Source organism: Myotis myotis, unplaced genomic scaffold (assembly GCF_014108235.1).
Source record: "Myotis myotis isolate mMyoMyo1 unplaced genomic scaffold, mMyoMyo1.p scaffold_m19_p_1, whole genome shotgun sequence".
Classification (NCBI taxonomy): domain Eukaryota; kingdom Metazoa; phylum Chordata; class Mammalia; order Chiroptera; family Vespertilionidae; genus Myotis; species Myotis myotis.
Window position 1 is genome coordinate 95564832 of NW_023416313.1, and position 19442 is coordinate 95584273.

Below are 19442 nucleotides of genomic sequence, written 5' to 3' on the forward strand. Positions count from 1 at the left end.
CAAGTGTTCAGCATAAACCATAGTGTTTGTACAAACAGCTTAGGCACAGTGCGCCACTCTTGTCAGTTAATGGTGGTGGGACTCCTCCCCAGATCCAGGATGTTGGACACCAGCCAAGGGCCAGCCTTGTAAACTGGCCTTTCAAATATAGCATCCAGACCTGCTCTATGAACTCTTTTCTACAGAGCCCTAAGGAAATAATCCTGTAATAACAAATTATTTTGACACCTGAGTTTAGCTCTCAAATTTTCTAGTTTGAGTGAAACCGTAGCAGTGGTTAGGTAAACAAAAGACTAGATAAGGAAGAATTAAGTGCTCATGAGAGAGAAGTCTCAGACAGAAGGAACTGACCTGCATAGGATTAGGGGAGATGGTGGGCTGTTTGACTTTGTCAGGGGATGAGAATGAAAACAAGGATTAGAAGTTGGTTAGAAAGAGCTAGCAGTCAAAATTGGTGGCCTTCTCTAACGTTAGAGATTTATATCTGTTATTTGGGGTTTCTCAACATCAGCCCTAGTGTCGTTTTTAACAGGGTAAGTCTTTGTTGTGGTGGGTGTGCATTGTGGGATGTTCAGCAGCATCTCTGGCCTCTACCCACTAGATGCCCGTAGTACCTGTCTCCCCACTCCTCTTCCAGTTGTGGGAACCCAAAATGCCTTCTGACATTGCCTATTGCCAAATGTCCTCTGGGGAAAGTGGTGGAGAACCACCGTATTAACACAGATTTGCAATAAAGAAATTCATAAAGATCTTCATTTTATACATTTAAATGGTATACTAATATCTCACATTTATAGTAGTTTCCATTTATAAAGCTCTTTCATGTGGTTCTAGCAGCAACTTCCTGAGAGAGCCAGGAGTATTTTGTTCTCATTATAGAGATGAAGGCAATGAGACACAGGTTAAGTCATTTTTTAGTAAGGCAAAGAGAGAGTAGTAATAATTGTAATATTACTGTTATTAATAATAGATATTTTATTGAGTGCCTACTGTGAGCCAGACATTGTTTGAAATGCTTTACAAGTGTTAGTTTTGGAATAAGCCTAAGAAGTGTTATCATTATGTCTATTTTACAAATGAGAAATTGAGGCCAGAGAGGTTAAGAAACCTGCCCAAAGACACACAGCTATGAGGTAGAAGAGCAAGATTCAAACCCAGGTGCTATGACTCCAGTGCTGTCATGACTGCTGGGCTGTGGATAAAAAGTGAGAGGCCTTGGATTCTGGCTCTTGTCCAGCGTGTTCTTTCTCATCACTGCCTTTGCGGAGGTTGCCACTTGCTTACACTGCTGTCTTCACTCTGACCAGCTGGGGTCTACTGGTTTGCGTGTAACTTTTCCTACTAGTATATTCTTACCAACTGAATCTCACAGAATAAAAAAAAAGTTGGAAGTCTTTCTGTGATCTAACTTAGCTATGTCAGATGTAGTCTTCTGTTACTATCTTGATTCTTTCTCTGTTTATTTTGAATATAGCATTTCATGGGTTTGTTGCAGCTGTCAGCCTAGTCTTGACTCACACATTTCATCCAAGTTTTGAATACTTCAGCAAAGAGACTTCTATTTATGATGCTTAAAGGATTTCACAATATACTCCAGATCTCTCCACCAGCTCCCAGTGTAGTATATGTCACATTTTCACATGTGTGCTATATTTTCCAGGAAACTTGTTCACGTATCAATTAATCCACCTCTTCTTTTGTATGTTTTTTTAAAAAATGTTTTTCCTGCTTCTCTTTGAACATCCATTTCTCATGCCCCCGTGCCTTCTGTTCTACATTCTTTAAAGAACGAGATACGGCCCTGGCCGGTTTGGCTCAATGGATAGCGCGTCAGCCTGCGGACTGAAGGGTCCCAGGTTCCATTCCGGCCAAGGGCACATGCCTAGGTTGCCGGCTTGATCCCCAGTAGGGGGCGTGCAGGAGGCAGCCAATCAATGATTCTCTCTCATCATTGATGTTTCTATCTCTCTCTCCCTCTCCCTTCCTCTCTAAAATGAATAAAATATATTAAAAAAAGAATGAGATATGTCCTTCATCCAGGCTTGGTGAAGAAATCTTCTTTCCTTAAGATTTCTATTCAAGATATTTATTTTAGGAAAACCTACAACCACTTAAATATACTATTTGGAAAGAGTTAGAATGAACTGCATAGTAGCATCTATATAGTAGCATTTATAGTTTTAAGATGCTTTGCTTCTCTATTCCTATATCCTGATGCAGGAGGATGGAACTCCCCTGTCAATTGCAGGAGCGAGGTTCTTGGGGTGCCCCTGAAAGAAGCATTTTCAGAAGGCCCCCATGCGAGGATGGAATGTGGAAGAAGGCTTTATTTGCGTAAAGTTACATTGGGTTCCAAAGTCCCCTGCACCTTAAGCCAGTCCTGGAAAAGGCATAGCTGGGAGTTCAGCAGAGTCAGAAACAGGGCCAGTGTCAAGAGTCTCTGTTCCATGTTGCAGTGGGTGTGGCTCAGCATCCAGGCCAGACTACAGTTATTAGTCCCTGTGTGGAACCCAGCATGGCCCTGCGCCATGAGGGCGCGAGGGAGTGCAGCCCCTGCAGCAGGAGTCCCAGGGGAGCTGGTGGGTGAGAGAGAGAGCGCACTTCTTTGTTTAGACAGGGATGGGGAACATCTGACAGTATAAAGCCCAGGAAATCATTTGGTCTGGCCCTGCCAAGGCATTAGGGGTGAGTTAATGTAAATGTTTAACCAAATAATAGCAGGCTAATTTTTAAGTTGACAATTTTGTATGGCCCACAAATGATGTTATACTAGTAAATATACAAATGGCCCTTGGCAGAAAAAGGTTCCCCACCCCTGGTTTGGAAGTTAACATATTCAGGTTTCATGCACATGCAGTGGCCAAACCCATCCCTGCCAATTACCTGTTTCCAGGTGTGATTGATGGGCACTTACATTCCCATGTCACTCAGACCACTACTGGACATGCATCTACTCTGCCTTTGTCCAGTCCCTTCCCCCATCAGTCAGCTGGGAATAGACTTGGAGAATGTTAAATGCAGTTTTTTGGCAAAGCTGTGTAAATGGCATGCCTATATGTTTTGGTCCCCCTTTTACTCTTTTTCTGTTAAATAATAACCAGGTATCAATCCCACGAGGGACCACTGGCACCTCAGTTTATTTCTGTGTCTGGGTTTCTTTTGCAGGTGAGGTAGTGGGTGAGAGGGGGTTGGGACTATGACTTTAGAGCAGAATATTGTTGAGCTAGACAGAGATTACTACATGGGCATAATGGTAAGAAACCCAGGATTTTCAGTTATGTCCAGTTTGGCAAAATTAATTAGGTTTCCCCAGATATTATAGTTATTTAAGCTAACGCAGTGTGTGCTGCCATTTCTGTAATCATACTTACTTCTTAGTTTTATGTTTCTGATTCATGGGACCATTCCACTCTCCCTTGACTGGTAAGCATTTTATTCAACACCTTATTCTCTTGAATTTCGCTAGCTCTGAAGATAACTTGTATCTCCAAAGCCTCAGGTTTTAATAGTGCTTATGACTCCTAGTAGTTTCGAATATGAATTCCTTCTTTCCCTCAGCATATATTATTTTGGTTATTGATACTAAACTGAAGGCTTTCTCCCAGATAAAAATTTCAATAATTTCTTTCTGTTTTGCCTCTTTGGAGAAGTTACGTTATGTGTGGGTGAACCCACTATTACAAAACCATTGAATTTTAGAATCGAAAAGCATATTGGAAAGAAGTGCAAAGCGTTGCTGTCTGTTTATCGTTCTCAGTAGAACTGCTCAGCGGGTCAGTAAGTTTGCTGCTTTGGTCACAGGACAGCAGAGTGTCTTCTAAAAGGCAGCAGGAGCTTTCAAATTTTTCTTTTTTAGTGCAAACCTCTTCCCAATAGAGCTTAGTATTAAATACCAATATGTAGCATATACAAGTGGTGTTTTATTTATATGCATGTGCTTTGTAAGTTCAGATCAGTCAGTTTTCTCATTGTAATGTCAAACGTTGAGAATAATTAGATTATTTTCATGAGAATGATACTTCCAAATGAGAGGGAGGGGTGGTAAGTGAGGTTTCCCTAGCACCAGAATAGAATGATTTTTTTCCTGGTGTGAAGGAAATTCATGTACCCACAGGAAAGCAGTTGCAAGTTATAGCCCCTCCCCCTCCCCATTCACTTTTCCATCTCTGTTTAAAATTTAAACAGACTTTTTAATTAAACATAAATGGCAGGAGTAGGTTGTCCCTCCAAAGTCTGCCTCCAGACTAACTTGCAAGTCAGTACAGCAGGGTTTCAATGGGCTCAACTTTCTGTAACAAATTTGAGAGTAGATTTTAATTACAATCTTTAAAGTAGTTAAAAGACGTATGTAAATTCTTAAATTGAAACAGTCCTGGACCCTTGAAAATCTCTGTGAAACTTTATTTTACAGAATGTATTTTTTTTAAAAGTGCTTCTATTATTTTAGCTTTAAAGTAGAGCCATATACAGTTGCTACACTTGAAAGTCTGGTAACACTCAGCTTTCCGAGATTGACTTGCAAATGTTACAGAACATACCGACATTGTCTCTCCAGGTTCATGCGTGCAGCGCAGTTCAGAAGTAGCCCCCAGGGTGTGGCTGACACAAAGTCTATGACTTCAGGGAGAGACCTGCTCTAGTTTTTACGAACATTTGAAACAAACTTGACTGTCTAGTAGTGTCTGGGTTAGAAGAGAGAAAGCAAAAGAAAAGAAGATGTGAACGGCAGAGGGCTGTGTGTGAGAAATGATCTCTTGACAGTCCCACAGTTAGAGAAGCGCAGTGATCACGTACGCTTCGGGCCGTCCCCGCCCTGTGAACTCTGAGAGCCCTGCTGCTTTCTATCACCGTCTGATCGTATCTATTAAGATGACCCCGAGGAGTCATAAAATTCAAATTGGGTTGGTTTACGCTCTGAGAAGGCAGAAAAATTATGTAAAGCTTTTTGAAGGATGTTAATTAAAATAGTTAAAGTGCTTCCAGTAAGTTATGGGGTTTTAACTTCAGTTATCTGGAAAGTATACATATGCGGGACATTTCATTCCTGAAGAACACTGGCAAAATGAGGCATTAATGTATGTTTTCCTACCACACGTCTGATTCCACAGGGCTGCAAAATAGGTTTAGTTCTTGTTTCAGAAGTGCCCGTGTACTTTCGGTAGGTTGTTCGTAGTTTATTTGCAATGACAGACGGTTACTCCATGAGCCTTCTCATAGGAAGCCAGGATCAGGGATGCTGAAAAGAACCTTCTACTGGGAGAGCAGAGTTTGAAACAGTGAGGCATAGAGTGGACTTTTGAGAGACCACAGGGTGGACATCACCAAGGAGAGGGGCCAGGGAGGGGGCTCCTTGAAGAACAGCCTTGAGTTCCACAGCTTTTGTGGTGATGGAGCCGCAGCAGCTGAGGGACCCTGAGTACCAGCGGGCGTGGGGGGAGGCGGCCATGAATCAGTGTTGTGTCCTGACCCGCACCGGGCAGTTAGTGCCCTCACTTCACCAGCAGGAGGGCCTGTGTGTTTGCGTGTGTGCCCATGTGTGTTACATACATGATAGGACATGGTGAAGCTTTGCTGTAGCCTGACCTGTGCTCTCAGGTTTTGGCTGATGGTTATCTCCCCATCTCCCCCTACGCTCCCTCCCTCCCTCTCTCTTTTCTTCTTTTCATAAATATTTATTGAAGTCATACTATGAGCCAGACACTTGGGGGGTGCTGAGTGTGTTCTGACAAAGGGCAGGGCAGCCTGTTCTTGCTGCCGCAGAACTCTCCTTGTGTTGTGAGACAGAGCCATGTCAGCAGGAATGTACAGATGGATACGCTAAGGAGTATAATGGGAAAGAAAGCACAATCCAGGCACGTTGGAGGGACCGGGAAGGCTTCCTGAAGCAAGTGCATCTAAGGCAGTGGTTCTCAACCTTCCTAATGCTGTGACCCTTTAATACAGTTCCTCATGTTGTGGTGACCCCCAATTTCATTTTTATAAATTGAACATAATTAAAGCATAGTGATTAATCACAAAAACAATATGTAATTACATATGTGTTTTCCGATGGTCTTAGACGACCCTTGTGAAAGGGTTGTTCAACCCCCACAGGGGTCGCGACCCACAGGTTGAGAACTGCTGATCTAAGGCGAGACCTACGTGATAAGGAGGAGTGTGCCAGGTAGGCGGTGGGAGAAGAATAAGTGTTTCAGGGCAGGGGAACAGCATATGGGGAAGGAGGTAGGAAAGAGAAGGGTGAACTCCATGGCCAGAGCACGGTGGGTCTGAAGTCTGCAGAGGCCTGATCATGGGGGAAGATAGGATGCTGGGCTTTATTCTCAGATCAGTGGGGAGCCAGTGAAAGGCTTTACCCAGAGGGAAAATGTAATCAGATAGACATTTTGGAACATTTGTTCTGGCAGTTCAGATTGGAAGGGCAAGATTGGCAAGTGTTGTAGTTACCTGAAGGTAAATGCGGCCTATAATGAAAAAAAAATGCAGTGGATGTGGAGAAAGGCTAATGTAATTGAGCCATATTTCGGAGATAGAAGCCATAGACTTGGTGACTGACTGATAGGATGTGTGAGGAGTCAAGATTACTTCAGGTTTCTGGCTTGGGTGGTTGGGCACTAATAAATGAAAGAGAGAATACAGGGGAAGACTTGGGGTGGGTGGGAAAATGGACAGTTGCATTTCAGACTGGTTGGTTTTGTGGTGGGCATGGGATATACTCGAGTGGAAATGCCATTGGATCTGAATGAAGAGAGTAAAAATTAGCACTTATAGAGGGGGTGCCCAAAACTGTGGGAATGAATGAGATCAACAAAAAGAAGCCCACAGGAAACAGAGAAGGAACAGCTAGATGGGGAGAAGCCAGGTCAGGAGTGTGTGGTAACATAAAAATCAAGAAAGGACATTTCTGATGGAGGGAAAGCCACACAAGAGGAAGACCAAAAGATGTCTGTTGTGCGTGTCCACAGGATGTCATTATAACTGTGACCAGAGAAACTTCTGGAAACAGAAGCTAGAAGTCAGAATGCATAGAGTTGGGGAGAGAAATGGAGAGGAGATGAGCAGGGACGGTGAGTTGAGGCTTATTTTTAAGGAAGTTTGGTTAAAGGTGAGAATAGATTCTAGCCATCACATGCTAGAATGGTATGTGGGGGTGGATGGAGGGACAGGAAAAGGTAGGAGAGCCTTAAGCATACTTGGCTGCTGATGGCAAGTAGTTAAGAGCATAGAGAAGCCAAGGCTGAAATTTGGGGAGGTAATAGGAATAAATGGGCGATAGAGGGTCCTGAGAATGGAGGAGGGGGTGGGATCCAGAATAATTATACAGAGATGACCTTAGCTAAGAGGAGCGACACCTCTTCCCATTGGGACAGAGGGAAGCATAAAACATTGGGTTTGAAAGCATTGTTTGGTGTCATAGTATTTTAATTATGTTCTTTAAAAAAATGTCTCCACAGACACTACCCGAAGCAGTCCTTCACTACTGTGGCAGATACACCTGAAAATCTCCGCCTGAAGCAGCAAAGTGAACTGCAGAGTCAGGTAATGTCTGGAAGGCCCATTTCTGTTACATGGGTACTAAATACCACCCACAAAGTCACTCTTTGGAGCTCCTGTCATCGTACTGTTCCCGCCAGGTCTCTGGCCAGTGTGGAGCTGAAAGCAGGCCTGGGTGGGCATTCTGGGCGGGACTGCTGAACATCTGTGGCATCCTGGTCTTGGATCATCCTGATATTCTTGGTTGTGTTATTCACATGGGACTAGGGCGAGTAAACGAGTTCTGGTCAGAGTTCGTGTTTCCCAACAATATTGATTTATTTGGTCCTAAATATTTAAAAACATCTTATGAATAGCTTTCCCACACCACATATGCAGGGGGAGAAGAGGTGTTAACTTGACCCAGTTGCAGTGCATGTGGGGCTAACACCCTGTCTGTGTAGCTCACACCAGTCACTAGCTTTGTTTGCATCTTGTCACTTTATTCATATTTCTTTCATATGTCACACTGACAGCACGAACAAAGTTTAGAACACCACATTTGGCTCCCAGTCAACCATTTTGGTTGGAAACCTGCCTTCAATATGGCGAAACACATTGGTTAAGACCAGGGATTTGAACGGCAGTGCTTTTTTTGCAGGGACACCTCGTCTTTTCTGAAGAAACCCAGCACGCTCTCCTTAGGAGTAGTTTCTTGCCGCAGGTCTTGCCGGCCAGGGTGTAGGAAGGTCCTGAGGAACAACACTGAAGCCTATTGGTCAACAGTGTACAGGCACACTTCATTGTATTGCACTTTGTTATTGTGCTTTGCAGATATTGCATTGTTTTTTTTTAAAAAATAAATTAAATGTAAAATCCTCTACCAGCAAAAGGAATATGACTCATCGAAGGCTCAGATGATGGTTAGCACTTTTTAGCAATAAATATTTTTAATTCAGTCATGTACAGTGTTTTTTTTTAGGCATAATATTATTGCACACTTAGTAGACTACAGTAGAGAATGAAGAATTCTTGTATGCACCGGGAAACCAAAACTTTAACCTGACTTGCTTTACTGCTACCTTTGCTTCAATGCTGTGGTCTGGAACCGACCCTGCAGTGTGTCGGAGGTATGCCTGTGGTGAAATGACACCAAGGATGGGGAGGAAGGGTTGAGATGTGATCCCCCTGCCGCTGTTCATTGGTGGGGACCTTGGACCAGCCACTCTGATCCTTTGTGCTAATGTAAAGTGAGATGGTCTATCTTATCTTCTCTAACTGCCTTGAGGGTGACTGCAAGTATCAGATAGGTATGAAAGCATTTTGAAGAGTTAAAAAATATATGAGCGTGGAGGCTTATTATTATTATCCCTGAAAATCCTCGCTATGAAAAAGGGAGAAGAGAAGAATGTGTGAAGGAAAGAGGTGTCTAGCTAGTACTCTTTGAAAACGTCAGGCTGCAGCTATTCTTAATGAGAATAGTTAGCTCTCAGTTGCACAGGATCTAATTATTTCCATGCAGGTTTATCCCAGGGGAGATAGTAGATCCCATCATCCTCTTTCTGGGAGACTTGGGACCACTTCACAGTCCATTTAATTAGAGGAACTGTAACTCCAAATAGAGTTTACTGTTGGTTAACAATGCCATGAAGACTTGGTTGGCCATTCGTTTTTGGTTTGTGTAAAATGCTAATTTTTGTGTGCTAAGCCATTAGTTCAAAAAATTGAGAGTTGGCCAAAGAGAGGCACCATTGAGGGTGGGCAGGAACACCCTTTGCTCATTCACACCGTGCGAGGAGGGTGCCGGAACTTGGCTGCAGTCTTTGCAGATCCAGTATGCCTTTCTTCTCAGCAGGTTAGGATTAACTAGATAATTCTGCAGCAGTACTTTGAGCACATTGGAAAGCAGAACTAGATTAAGCAATCAAATATTTGTTTCCTGTCTATTATATGTCCTTGTTCTGTGTGAAATAATTTATAATTAGTTAATCCCTTCTTCACAGAGCTCACAGGGTGTCTGAGGAGACAGGACTATACCTCTCAACCAAGAGTGTCTATGTTTCAGTTACAGCGTCCTTAGGATAAGTGCTTCGTGCTGGGGCGGGACTTGAGTGGAGCCTTGAAGGTTAGGAAAGGATCTGGGTATGGCCAGGCCAGGGTGGCTCAGTGTTTGAGCATTGACTCATGAACCTGGAGGTCACGGTTCAATTCCTGGTCAGGGCACATGCCCGGGTTGTGGGCTCAATCCCCAATAGGGAGTGTACGGAGGCAGCCTATTGATGATTCTCTCTCATCGTTGATATTTCTCTCTTTCCCTCTCCCTTCCTTTCTCGGAAACATATTAAAAAAAAAAGAAAAGACAGGATCTGGTCTCCTTCCTTTGGAATGCACATGCTCCCTTTGGGTTCAGTTAGTGATCATGGGTGCCTTCAGCTTGGCCCAGGGAGAAACAGTTAATGTTGTCTTACCTGTGCCTGATTCTAGAAATGCAAATTAAAAAGTAGCTCACTGTTTTCTGAAAGGCTGATTTTATTCTCCCTCATGTAGCAAGCTGCAAGCTTCAGAGGCAGCATGAACAAATATGATAGGCTGGTGGGATAGGAGCAAATAGAGGCATGCACAAAGCACTATGAGTCTCCAAGCAGTGATCAGGTAAAGGCATCATAGTAGATTTTGTTCAAATATCATCTCCTCTAAGAAACGGAAGTCTTCATAAGGCAGACAGTGTGGGGAAGTTCAAGTCAATTAAAAAAAAAAACGTGTTGAATTGGGCTAGGCATTGGGGAGGGGGGATATAAAGGCTTCATCTTCACCATCAATCTTGCTCTATTCGGGGCACATAATTTTACACATATTATTGCATTTAATCTCCAACAGCCTGTGAGACAAGTATTTATTATGATCTCTAGATGAAACACTCAACCTTTAGGGAATATAGATAACTTACTCTTGTAAACTCAGTAAGGAGTTGAACTTGGAATAGAACCTAGTTCTGTGAGCCCCCAGTGTCCATACTCTTCTAGTCCCTTTACTCAGGGAACACCTAGAAAAAGAGATCTGTAAGCAAAAAATGGCAGTACAATGTGGTAGTGCAGGATATGAAGGTAGAATTTTACAAAAGTGTAAAAGTCACACAGAGGAAGAACTTATTATTATTATTATTATTATTATTATTCTGGTTGAGAAATGGAAGCCCTTCCATAAGAGCATTTCTATTTAATATCTGTCCTAATGGTAATATTCAGTAGTGAAAATTGATTTAATTTTAACATATTAAATGATTTGCTTTTGTGGCAGAGCATTTTTTAGAGTTTTGATGTGAAGAATTCTGAACAGCTCAACAGTTTAGGTGGAAAATTGACTATTAATATTTTGATAACTTGTGGTGCTAAATGAGTCAAATCTATTCATAAACTTTAAGTTTTGATGTTCTGAAATTCTTTAGAATTGTTTGGTTAAAGCTAATTTTTTTCTTTCCATTCATTAATTTCCCAAATGAGCCAAAATGAAAGAAAAACAAAAGTTATTTTTAGTCCAATCTAGAAAATTATTTCTAGTTATATGTTCTATTCTCTCTCTCTCTCTCTCTCTCTCTCTCTCTCTCTCTCAGTTATAGACACTGCTATTGTTTTTAAGTGTTATATCTTCTTAAGGTTTTTAGGATTCTATATTAGATGCCAGATTGTCCTAATAAAATGGTATGAAATATTGGAGACTAAATGAGCAAACCATGAGATACCTTTTAAGAAGTGGAGCTAGGCAGTGGCTTACAGGCATTATCTAATCCATATCCAGTCCAGCTTGCAAACAACTGTTGCATGTGCAGTTGGCCAGCCACTGACCATGGTGGATGTGGATTGACCTGGAACTTGGCAGAAGAGAGAGAGAGAGAGAGAGAGAGAGAGAGAGAGAGAGAGAGAGAGAGAAAGGGGAAGGGGAAGGAGGGAAGCACTTCCATGTCACTAGCTCCCTTTTCATCACACATCACAGGATGAGCTGCTTCAAAGAAATAAGAAATGGGCCCACAGAGCCCATTCAGCAAGGAGTAAAAGGAAAACACCACTTCTAGGGGTATTAGTGACATTATCCTTTGCCTGTAGGGCATCAAGCTTTCATTGCTAGCCTTGGGATCAGCCATATATATATATATATATATATATATATATATATATATATATATTTTTTTTTTTTTTTTTTTTTTTTCCCCCTAGGAAAATGTGCCCTGAGTTCCAAAGCCCTACCTTACAAACTAAACTTTTGGAACACAAATGTTTTGTAAATTAGGGAATCCCTAAACTTCAAAAACTTAGCAAGATGAAAAGCCTCTTAGGAGAGAAATTTTCTTAACTTATTTTCATATCATGTTGTAGCAAGTGCTTCTTTTTTTCAGGCTGTGTAGCATACTTTTAGTGGAAGAAAGGCACAATGTTTTGAGGACTTTGAATCAGGCTCTGCAGACTTCTTAAAGCTACGGGAATGGTTCTTCAAATGGAATTTGGAGTGGAAGCCCCTCTAGAAAAGAGCAGAATAGGGCTGCTGTCACTGGAGCGGGAAGCAGACCCCTGCGCTCCCCATGTCCCCCTTGCTTCTCCTCATCCTCCACGCCCAGGCCCCTGACTGATCATCTTAGGAAGCCCTGGGCTTACATAGGGCAGAATTCTGAAAACCACTGCTCAAAACAAAGATGAAATGTTAGCTACTTCCCACTTAGTTGTTTATGGGATTGGCTTAGCTATTTGCAATCATCCTGAAAATAATAGAGATTTGGGGCTCACTGTGTTCTTGGATGGAGTGTGTGTGATTTACGAGTACTCTAAGATGAAAAGTGGAAAGTGATTATGGAGAGAATAAAAATCATTCTGGAACCTTTGAGTCTTCATTTTGTAATTTGTGCTGATTCTTTTTTAATCTTTCACATTTCTGTGGAGGCATAAAAAACATGGCTCACAGGGAGGAATATGAAACAGGATAGTAGGAAGTGTGAGAAGGTAATGTGTTTTTTTTTTTATGGAGAACATAATAGTTAGACATCTTTGTAGGAGAAATGAAGACACATGTTTAGTATAAACCTCTGGAAGTTCAAGGAGGCAGTGTGTGATACGCGTTCTCTTTCTGTGGCTTGCCCTTGGCACCTTTCTGTGCCGCCTTATTCTAAGCTCCACTTCAGGAGGGTTTTTCTCTCAGTTATCTGTCATCTAACCACCTAGTAAGGTGTTAAATAATTACCCAGAGCAAGAGTCTTCTCAGGTGGCAGTTGCATTTTAATTGGGTGTCACTGAAGACTGACTTCCTTCAAAGCACCGAATCCCTGGCTGTGGAACTTTAGTTACTGTCCAAAGATGATCGGAGAGCTCTTTTGAAAAGCATCCTCTGTATGATTCAAATTTTATGCCAAATTTTATTTGCCAACAAATGTCAGTTATATGCCAAATTCTATGCTAGATACTGGGATGCTGTAGTGAGCAAACCCAGATGAAGCCCTCACTCTCAAGGGACTTCTAGTCTAGTGGGGAGAGGATGATAAATTAACAAAAGGAGGTACCATTGAACATGTGACAAGAGGTGCAGAGAGAAGCTGTGTAGATTCAATTATGTTTCAAAACATTTTCAGGGAGTTGGCGGTCTGAGCACTTTCCGGTAGACAGATCCATATGGGATCTCAGAGTGGTCGGCTGCATCCTGCCCAGCTGCGGATCCCGTTTCTAAGTGCATATCTTCTGTTTCCATTTCCTGGTCTTAGTTGACTGCTTTTCGCTGGGTCCTCTTCCCTTCCCTTATCTCATCCGACAACCTCAGACTTCTAAACAGGAAGGCTGTCTCTCCTGAGGGTTTTTGTTGGTAATTCTGGTATTCTGCTGATCTTGGGCAAGAAGCCTTTTATATTTGCCTTTTAATTTTCCACTTTCTTTGAACCTCATTTGGGGGGCTTTATAGTTCCCATCGTTTGATTTTTCACCATCTGATGCTGTTTTCTGATCCTATGGTGCCGCTTCTCCCTTCCCACAATAAGCGCTTTCTCATGTGTGTAAGGTAAAAGTTCACAAGGAGAAGCGTCAGCATGCTTTTCAAGGTTGCGAGGCAGGGGAAAGGATGAGAGATTACGTTTCACATATCGGAAGGGCTGAATGTGAATAAGAACTTCAAAGGAGAAATATTAATTCACTCGATGCGGCACGTTTCTTTCAGGGAACATAACATGCTGTGCAGATGTTAACTCTAACCCCACCATTCCCCATAAGTCAGATTGTTTTTCTAGTTTCCTTCTGGATGAAATGATGCAGGAGACAAATATGCCGGTAGTGACAGACAGGAAAATAACCAAGATGTTTTGATTTGCTGTGTCATGCCAAGGTTTTAGGGTCTTTCATCATAGAGGTCTGGTCTTCTGCTCCTCACCGCCTGAAGTGACCTGTATTCATTCCGTCTGCTCTCAGAGTCCCTGCACAGCGGTCCTCTGCCTTCCTGGCTCATCCTGGCTCCCTTGGTGAAGGGTGTGGACTGCACTTGGCCGTCAGGCTGCAGGCTGTGTGTTCTTATTCCCTGGGCCCTGACATTAGCCATTTGAATAATCAGCCCATCAATATTGTGGCTCTGGGGTCATGAATATAAGAGCTGCAATGAGGAGACTGTTTTAAAATATAAAATTAATGTATTTTTTTTTTTTTTTGTCTTTCTTTGCTGTTAATTGTGTTCTGCCACACTACCTCACACTATGGGTCCAGAGAAGGAAGAGCGAACCCCACTTTGGGAAGGAGGGGATTTGGTCCCACGTGGAGGGTAATGCCTATCACTGGTCTGGCCATGGTGGATTGTAACATTTTAGGAAGAAGGCAGAACAATCAGAGTGAAGTACGACTACCCCTCTCTCTTCTGGCAGAACCTTTTTGGTAAGGAAGATAGAGAAGCTGTAGATAGTTGGAGAGAGGGTGAGAAGCAGAGAAGACCACTCTGCCAGAAGACTCTGCACTGTCTCCTACCTCAGCAGTGAACCTGGGGCCCCCGCCGCAAGGTGGGCAGGAGAGAACTTGAGTTCCACTTCCCAGCATTGTAGTGCCTCAGGTGGCATGGAAGGTGACGAAGTTCCAGTGCACCGCGTGGAGAGATACCCAGGTGCTTGCCGGGAGCTCGCAGGGGCGAGTGTGCGGGCGGGGAGTAGTGGCAGGGCCTCAGTGAGCAGGAAGGAGGGGCAGATTCAGCAAGTGATACCAGGCTCTTGCCAGGTCAGGGGAGAATGCACCATGAGGCCCCAGCCACCATCTTCGGCATCAGACACCAGCAGGACACCCAGTGATGGAGAGGACAAGGAGAGCCACCGAGGACAAAGCAGTTAGAGGAGAGAATGGGCCCGGGTCCGAGACTTCCCTCCTCCTTCACTCTGAGGCCACTGAAACCGCCTCTGCTCTACACACTTAGATACGATCTTGGAGAGGAGCCAGGAAGCAGGAGGAAGCCTGAATCTACCCAAGTTGATTGTCAAAATCATTGAATGGGGTCAGGTTAATGGCTGGGACTAAAGTTAGCCCCTCTCACTTCGACTTGAGGGAAATAGCAGAGCAGTTATAGGAAATAAGGACAATGTACTTATTTATATGATCTCAATAGATGGTAAATAAATTGCTAACCTTTGATTTTATTTGGTAAAATATAGCATTAGAACAGCCGTCAGGAGATCTGGGTTCTAGTCCTGCCTCTGCCACTAAATGGGACTTCGGGCATCGCTGACGTTTTCCGGGCATAAAATAACGGGTTTTAACCAACTGATCTCTAAAATGCCTTCTGGTTGTGATGATCTTGATTGTAGGACAAAAAGGCTCTGCAGTCACACGTGCAGTTCACAATAAAAGAACTTGAAAAAAAGGAACCATATGCTTTCTTTTCTGCCAAAATCGGTCCTGCCATTTCATTGGACCATTCTCTAGGTTAGTCTCAGATATTGGCTGAAGGTCCTAATAGGGAGGCCACATAGGTCTGATACAGTTGATGGGCAAATCAGTTTCACTTTTGAAGCTATGTCTAATTTTACACTGAAAATGTTTAAAAACAACAGAGGACAAAAGACAAAACTATTTACAGTCATAATACAGGTTCACTGATAGCAACTAGTCTTTAGTCCTGTCTATTTTTTTCAAATTTCCTATGTAAAAGTAACCAGAATAGAACTCTACACATTAGTATATTTTTAAGAAATGTCTTAGTTATTTTATTTCACTTTCTTTATGCTTTCTTCTTTAAAAATTTCTTCCTGAATGATTTTGATTGGTTATATGGTAGGATTTGTACTTTAAAAGTTGGTCTCTTGTCTGTACAGTGCTACTATTTGTTTTTTTTTTTTACCACCCCTTTTCCTTTCTGGAAGCAGTTTGTTTTGCTGAGGCCCACAACCTTGAGTTGATTCAATGGACGTGAGCAGTTGCTCAAGGATAAAATGTGGTATTGCTCAGTTCAGTGCTTCTCTACGCTTCCTCATACAGAGATGCTCACTCATAGCAAGTCCATTTCATTAAATAAGTAGGTATGGAGGGGACTATTTCTTAATACTCTTAATTAATTAATACTCTTAATTTCCTAATAATGTATTTTTTTAAAGGAGGATACTGCTCTGAAACCATTGCCTCATGAAAGCACCAGGCAACAAAACCAAATTTGCAGTATCATATCGGAGTTAGACAAAGCCTCTTGGGAGTAACTTCCAGGGCAGCCAGGAGCACACAGTTGGCCTTCTTGGTATACTGAATGTTTAAACTCTCCTCAAGTACCTGTGTTTCTTTGAGCAGAAATTATCTGGCCTAATTATCATTTCATTTTACCTCAGAACTTTCTTATAGCTCCCACTGACTTCAGAAGGACCTCCCACTGGAATTCTACAGGGGCCTTGCCTTGTAAAGTTGGAAACTGACTCAAGAAATTTTATGTAGAAAGATGACTAATTTTCTTCATCCTTTAAAAAAGCTTCCACTGGAACAATCATTGTATTGTATTCTGAAATGGGATCTCTACTTGGGCTTCCGAAAATATTATTATACATTTTTTAATGGAGTGTTTCTCATTAAAAATGTTAAAAGAGAACAATTAGAACTCCCCTCCCTTTCTTCATCCCATCCTGTCTCTCTTGATTTTTGGTAAAATCAAGGGCCACAATGACGGTCAGTTGGAAATTAGATTATACAAATTCGGTCCTTACTAGGAAGGAAATTATGGGCCCCTTTTGACTGGCACTCTTGAGTTCTTATTTGTGTGGAATTGTTTTTATTTCAAGGGAATCTGTAATTTCTAAATATCTTCAAGGGGAATCTAACAAATATCTTTAGCTAGATTTAGCTTCCTAAGCACACAGTACTTTTATTTATTTATTTTTAATTTTTTAAAGAATATATTTTTATTGATTTCAGAGTGGAAGGATGGGGAGAGAGAGATAGAAACATCAGTGATGAGAGGGAATCATTGATCTGCTGCCTCCTGCATGCCCCACAGTGGGAATCAAGCCTGAAACACAGGCATGTGCCCTGACCTCCTGGTTCATAGGTCGATATTCACATACTGAGCCACACCAGCTGATCAACACATTACTTTTAGATGCAAAATGACTAAATACAGGGTGGGGCAAAAGTAGGTTTATAGTTGTTTGTATGGAAAATAGCACAATAATTAATACTAATAATACAAGAATAAACTCTGTTTTGCATACTCACAACTGTAAACCAACTTTTGCCCCACTCTATTAATTTAATGTTTTTAAATATCTGTTTTCATCTTTGTCTTGTTTTTTGTTGTTGTTTTTAATACTTTTTATTTATTTTTATTGATTTCAGAGAGGAAGGGAGAGGGAGAAAGGGCTAGAAACATCAGTGATGAGAGAGAATCATTGATTGGCTGCCTCCTGCATGCCCCCTACTGGGGATTGAGCCCGAAACCCTGGCATGTGCCCTTGACTGGAATCGAACCCGAACCCCTTCAATCCTCAGGCCAACACTTTATCCACTGAGCCAAACCAGCTAGGGCTGTTTTTTGTTGTTTTTAAAAAATATATTTTTAATGATTTCAGAGAGAAAGGGAGAGGGAGAGAGAGATAGAAACATCAATGATGAAACATCCTGGTTTGTAGGTTGACACTAAACCACTGAACCACACTGGCCGGGCTTTGTCCTTCATTTTAAATTTTAAACTAGAGGCTAGATATCTTATTAATTTAATGGTTATTATTTAATAACCATGCTAAACTATTGTCAGGATTATATTTTACCTTTTGATGATCATGTGATAATGTATGAAATGAAGTAGGAACAATGAAAGGTAATTTTATGAAAAACAGGAGTCTTACAAGAATGAAGAATTAAATTTTTTTAGAAGTGGACAGATGTCTTTCTAATTTTTTCTTGGCATTAATTACAAATGAAGAAAAATCATGGCATTCCTGATTTCAAACCTTTACTAGCAAAGAAATCTTATTTAAGGACCCACTGTATTTCCTGTAATTTTTTTCAATATAAAGCTGTTTCAATTATTTATTGGTTTAATTTCCATTTACTGAATGCCTCCTTTGCTCAGACTTGCCTGCTCCTGGGCTGAGGGTGTGTGTGGAGAGAAGCCAGCCGCAGTGCAGAAAAGGAGCAACTACAGGAGACATGACCCCTGACTTGCAGGTGTTTATTGGGTCTCCTCAAAAGATATGCCCCACATTCTGTAAACAGTTATTTTTTTCTATACCCCACTTAGCTATCCCCTCTCATTCTCCACTGAAATGTTTACCCCTGTGAACGGAAGCCCCAAATGACTCCCTTTCTTTTTACATAGATCAAACACTAATTGATCTGAGAAACATTGTGCTGGAGAAGAAATGGTCTTTTAGCTGGTTTTGAAAACAATTCTTTCTGTTGTTTCCCTTCCACCACCCCCCTCCCCTGGCCAGCACCTGTGTCCTTTCATAAACGATTTGTAGAGCTTGCTCCTTCTTAAAAATGTGCGTAAAATTTTTTTGATTGCTTGATGGACGCAGGAAAACGTCTTCAATAAAATTCACCTTTTTGGGGGGTTATCATCAGCAAAATCAAATCATGTCACCAGTAATAGCCCAATCCTCTTGTCCTCCAGACTCCAGGGAGGGACTCCTAACCTTTTTTTGGGTCATGGACCCCTTTGGAAATTTGATGAAAACTATTGAACCTCTCCTTTGAAAAAGATGCAAAAGCAAAAATATGTCAACGTTAAAATCTAATTGTAGAGAGTCCATGGGAGCACAAAGGCCATTCATCTAGCGTCCCAAGCTTTAGAGAGCAGCCAGGCTGGCCCATGAGACGAAAAGGGCAGAAGACTGGCTGGGCTTAGAGGTCTAGCAGAGACTAGAGGATGGCCACCGGAAGATTATAGATTCCTTGTCTCCTAAGCACAATTTTATTTTATCTTGAATAAAATATTAGCTGTTTTGTGAATGTGAAATGTTACTGCCTGAAAAATAAGCAATCGAGCAACAACTTTTAAAACTTAGAAATACATATTCTCTTTGGCCCAGCAGTTTTACCCTGGGAATCTCTCCCATGAAACAAGATCACCAGCGTGTAAGACATATGTGCAGGAATCTCTAGGACAGCATTGTTTGTAGTGGTAAAAAACTGGAAACAGAGTGAAAGCCCATCAACAAGGTACTAGTAGAATACATTATGATAATTTATAAAATAGCATATTATGCAGCCACTAAAAAGAATGAATAGAGGTAAACCAGACACCTTGGATGTCGATGAGGGATTGTTCAGTGAGAAACACAGATGCAGAATGGCATGTAAATTACAAAACCCTCCCTGTGTGCATGCATGTGCATATCAATGTCTGTATGGACATACGTCTGATTAGGATTATATGTGTAGGGAGATAAATATGGACTAATATATACTAGGCTTTTAACATTGGTTCCAGGGCCTTACCCATGAGTAGAAAAAATAAAGATGAAAGAAGATTGCAATAATTTTAAAAAGTCATGT

General features: G+C 41.8%; 1 protein-coding gene across 2 annotated transcripts in view; it reads left to right on the forward strand.

Annotated features, from left to right (window-relative positions):
• Positions 1 to 19442, forward strand: part of NEBL (nebulette) — a 378693-nt gene that overhangs the window by 137121 nt on the left and 222130 nt on the right. For both annotated transcript variants that reach the window (XM_036345465.1, XM_036345456.1), the window contains exon 3: positions 7452 to 7536. In XM_036345465.1, the coding sequence (XP_036201358.1) occupies positions 7452 to 7536 (85 nt within the window). The remainder of the gene's footprint in view (positions 1 to 7451; positions 7537 to 19442) is intronic.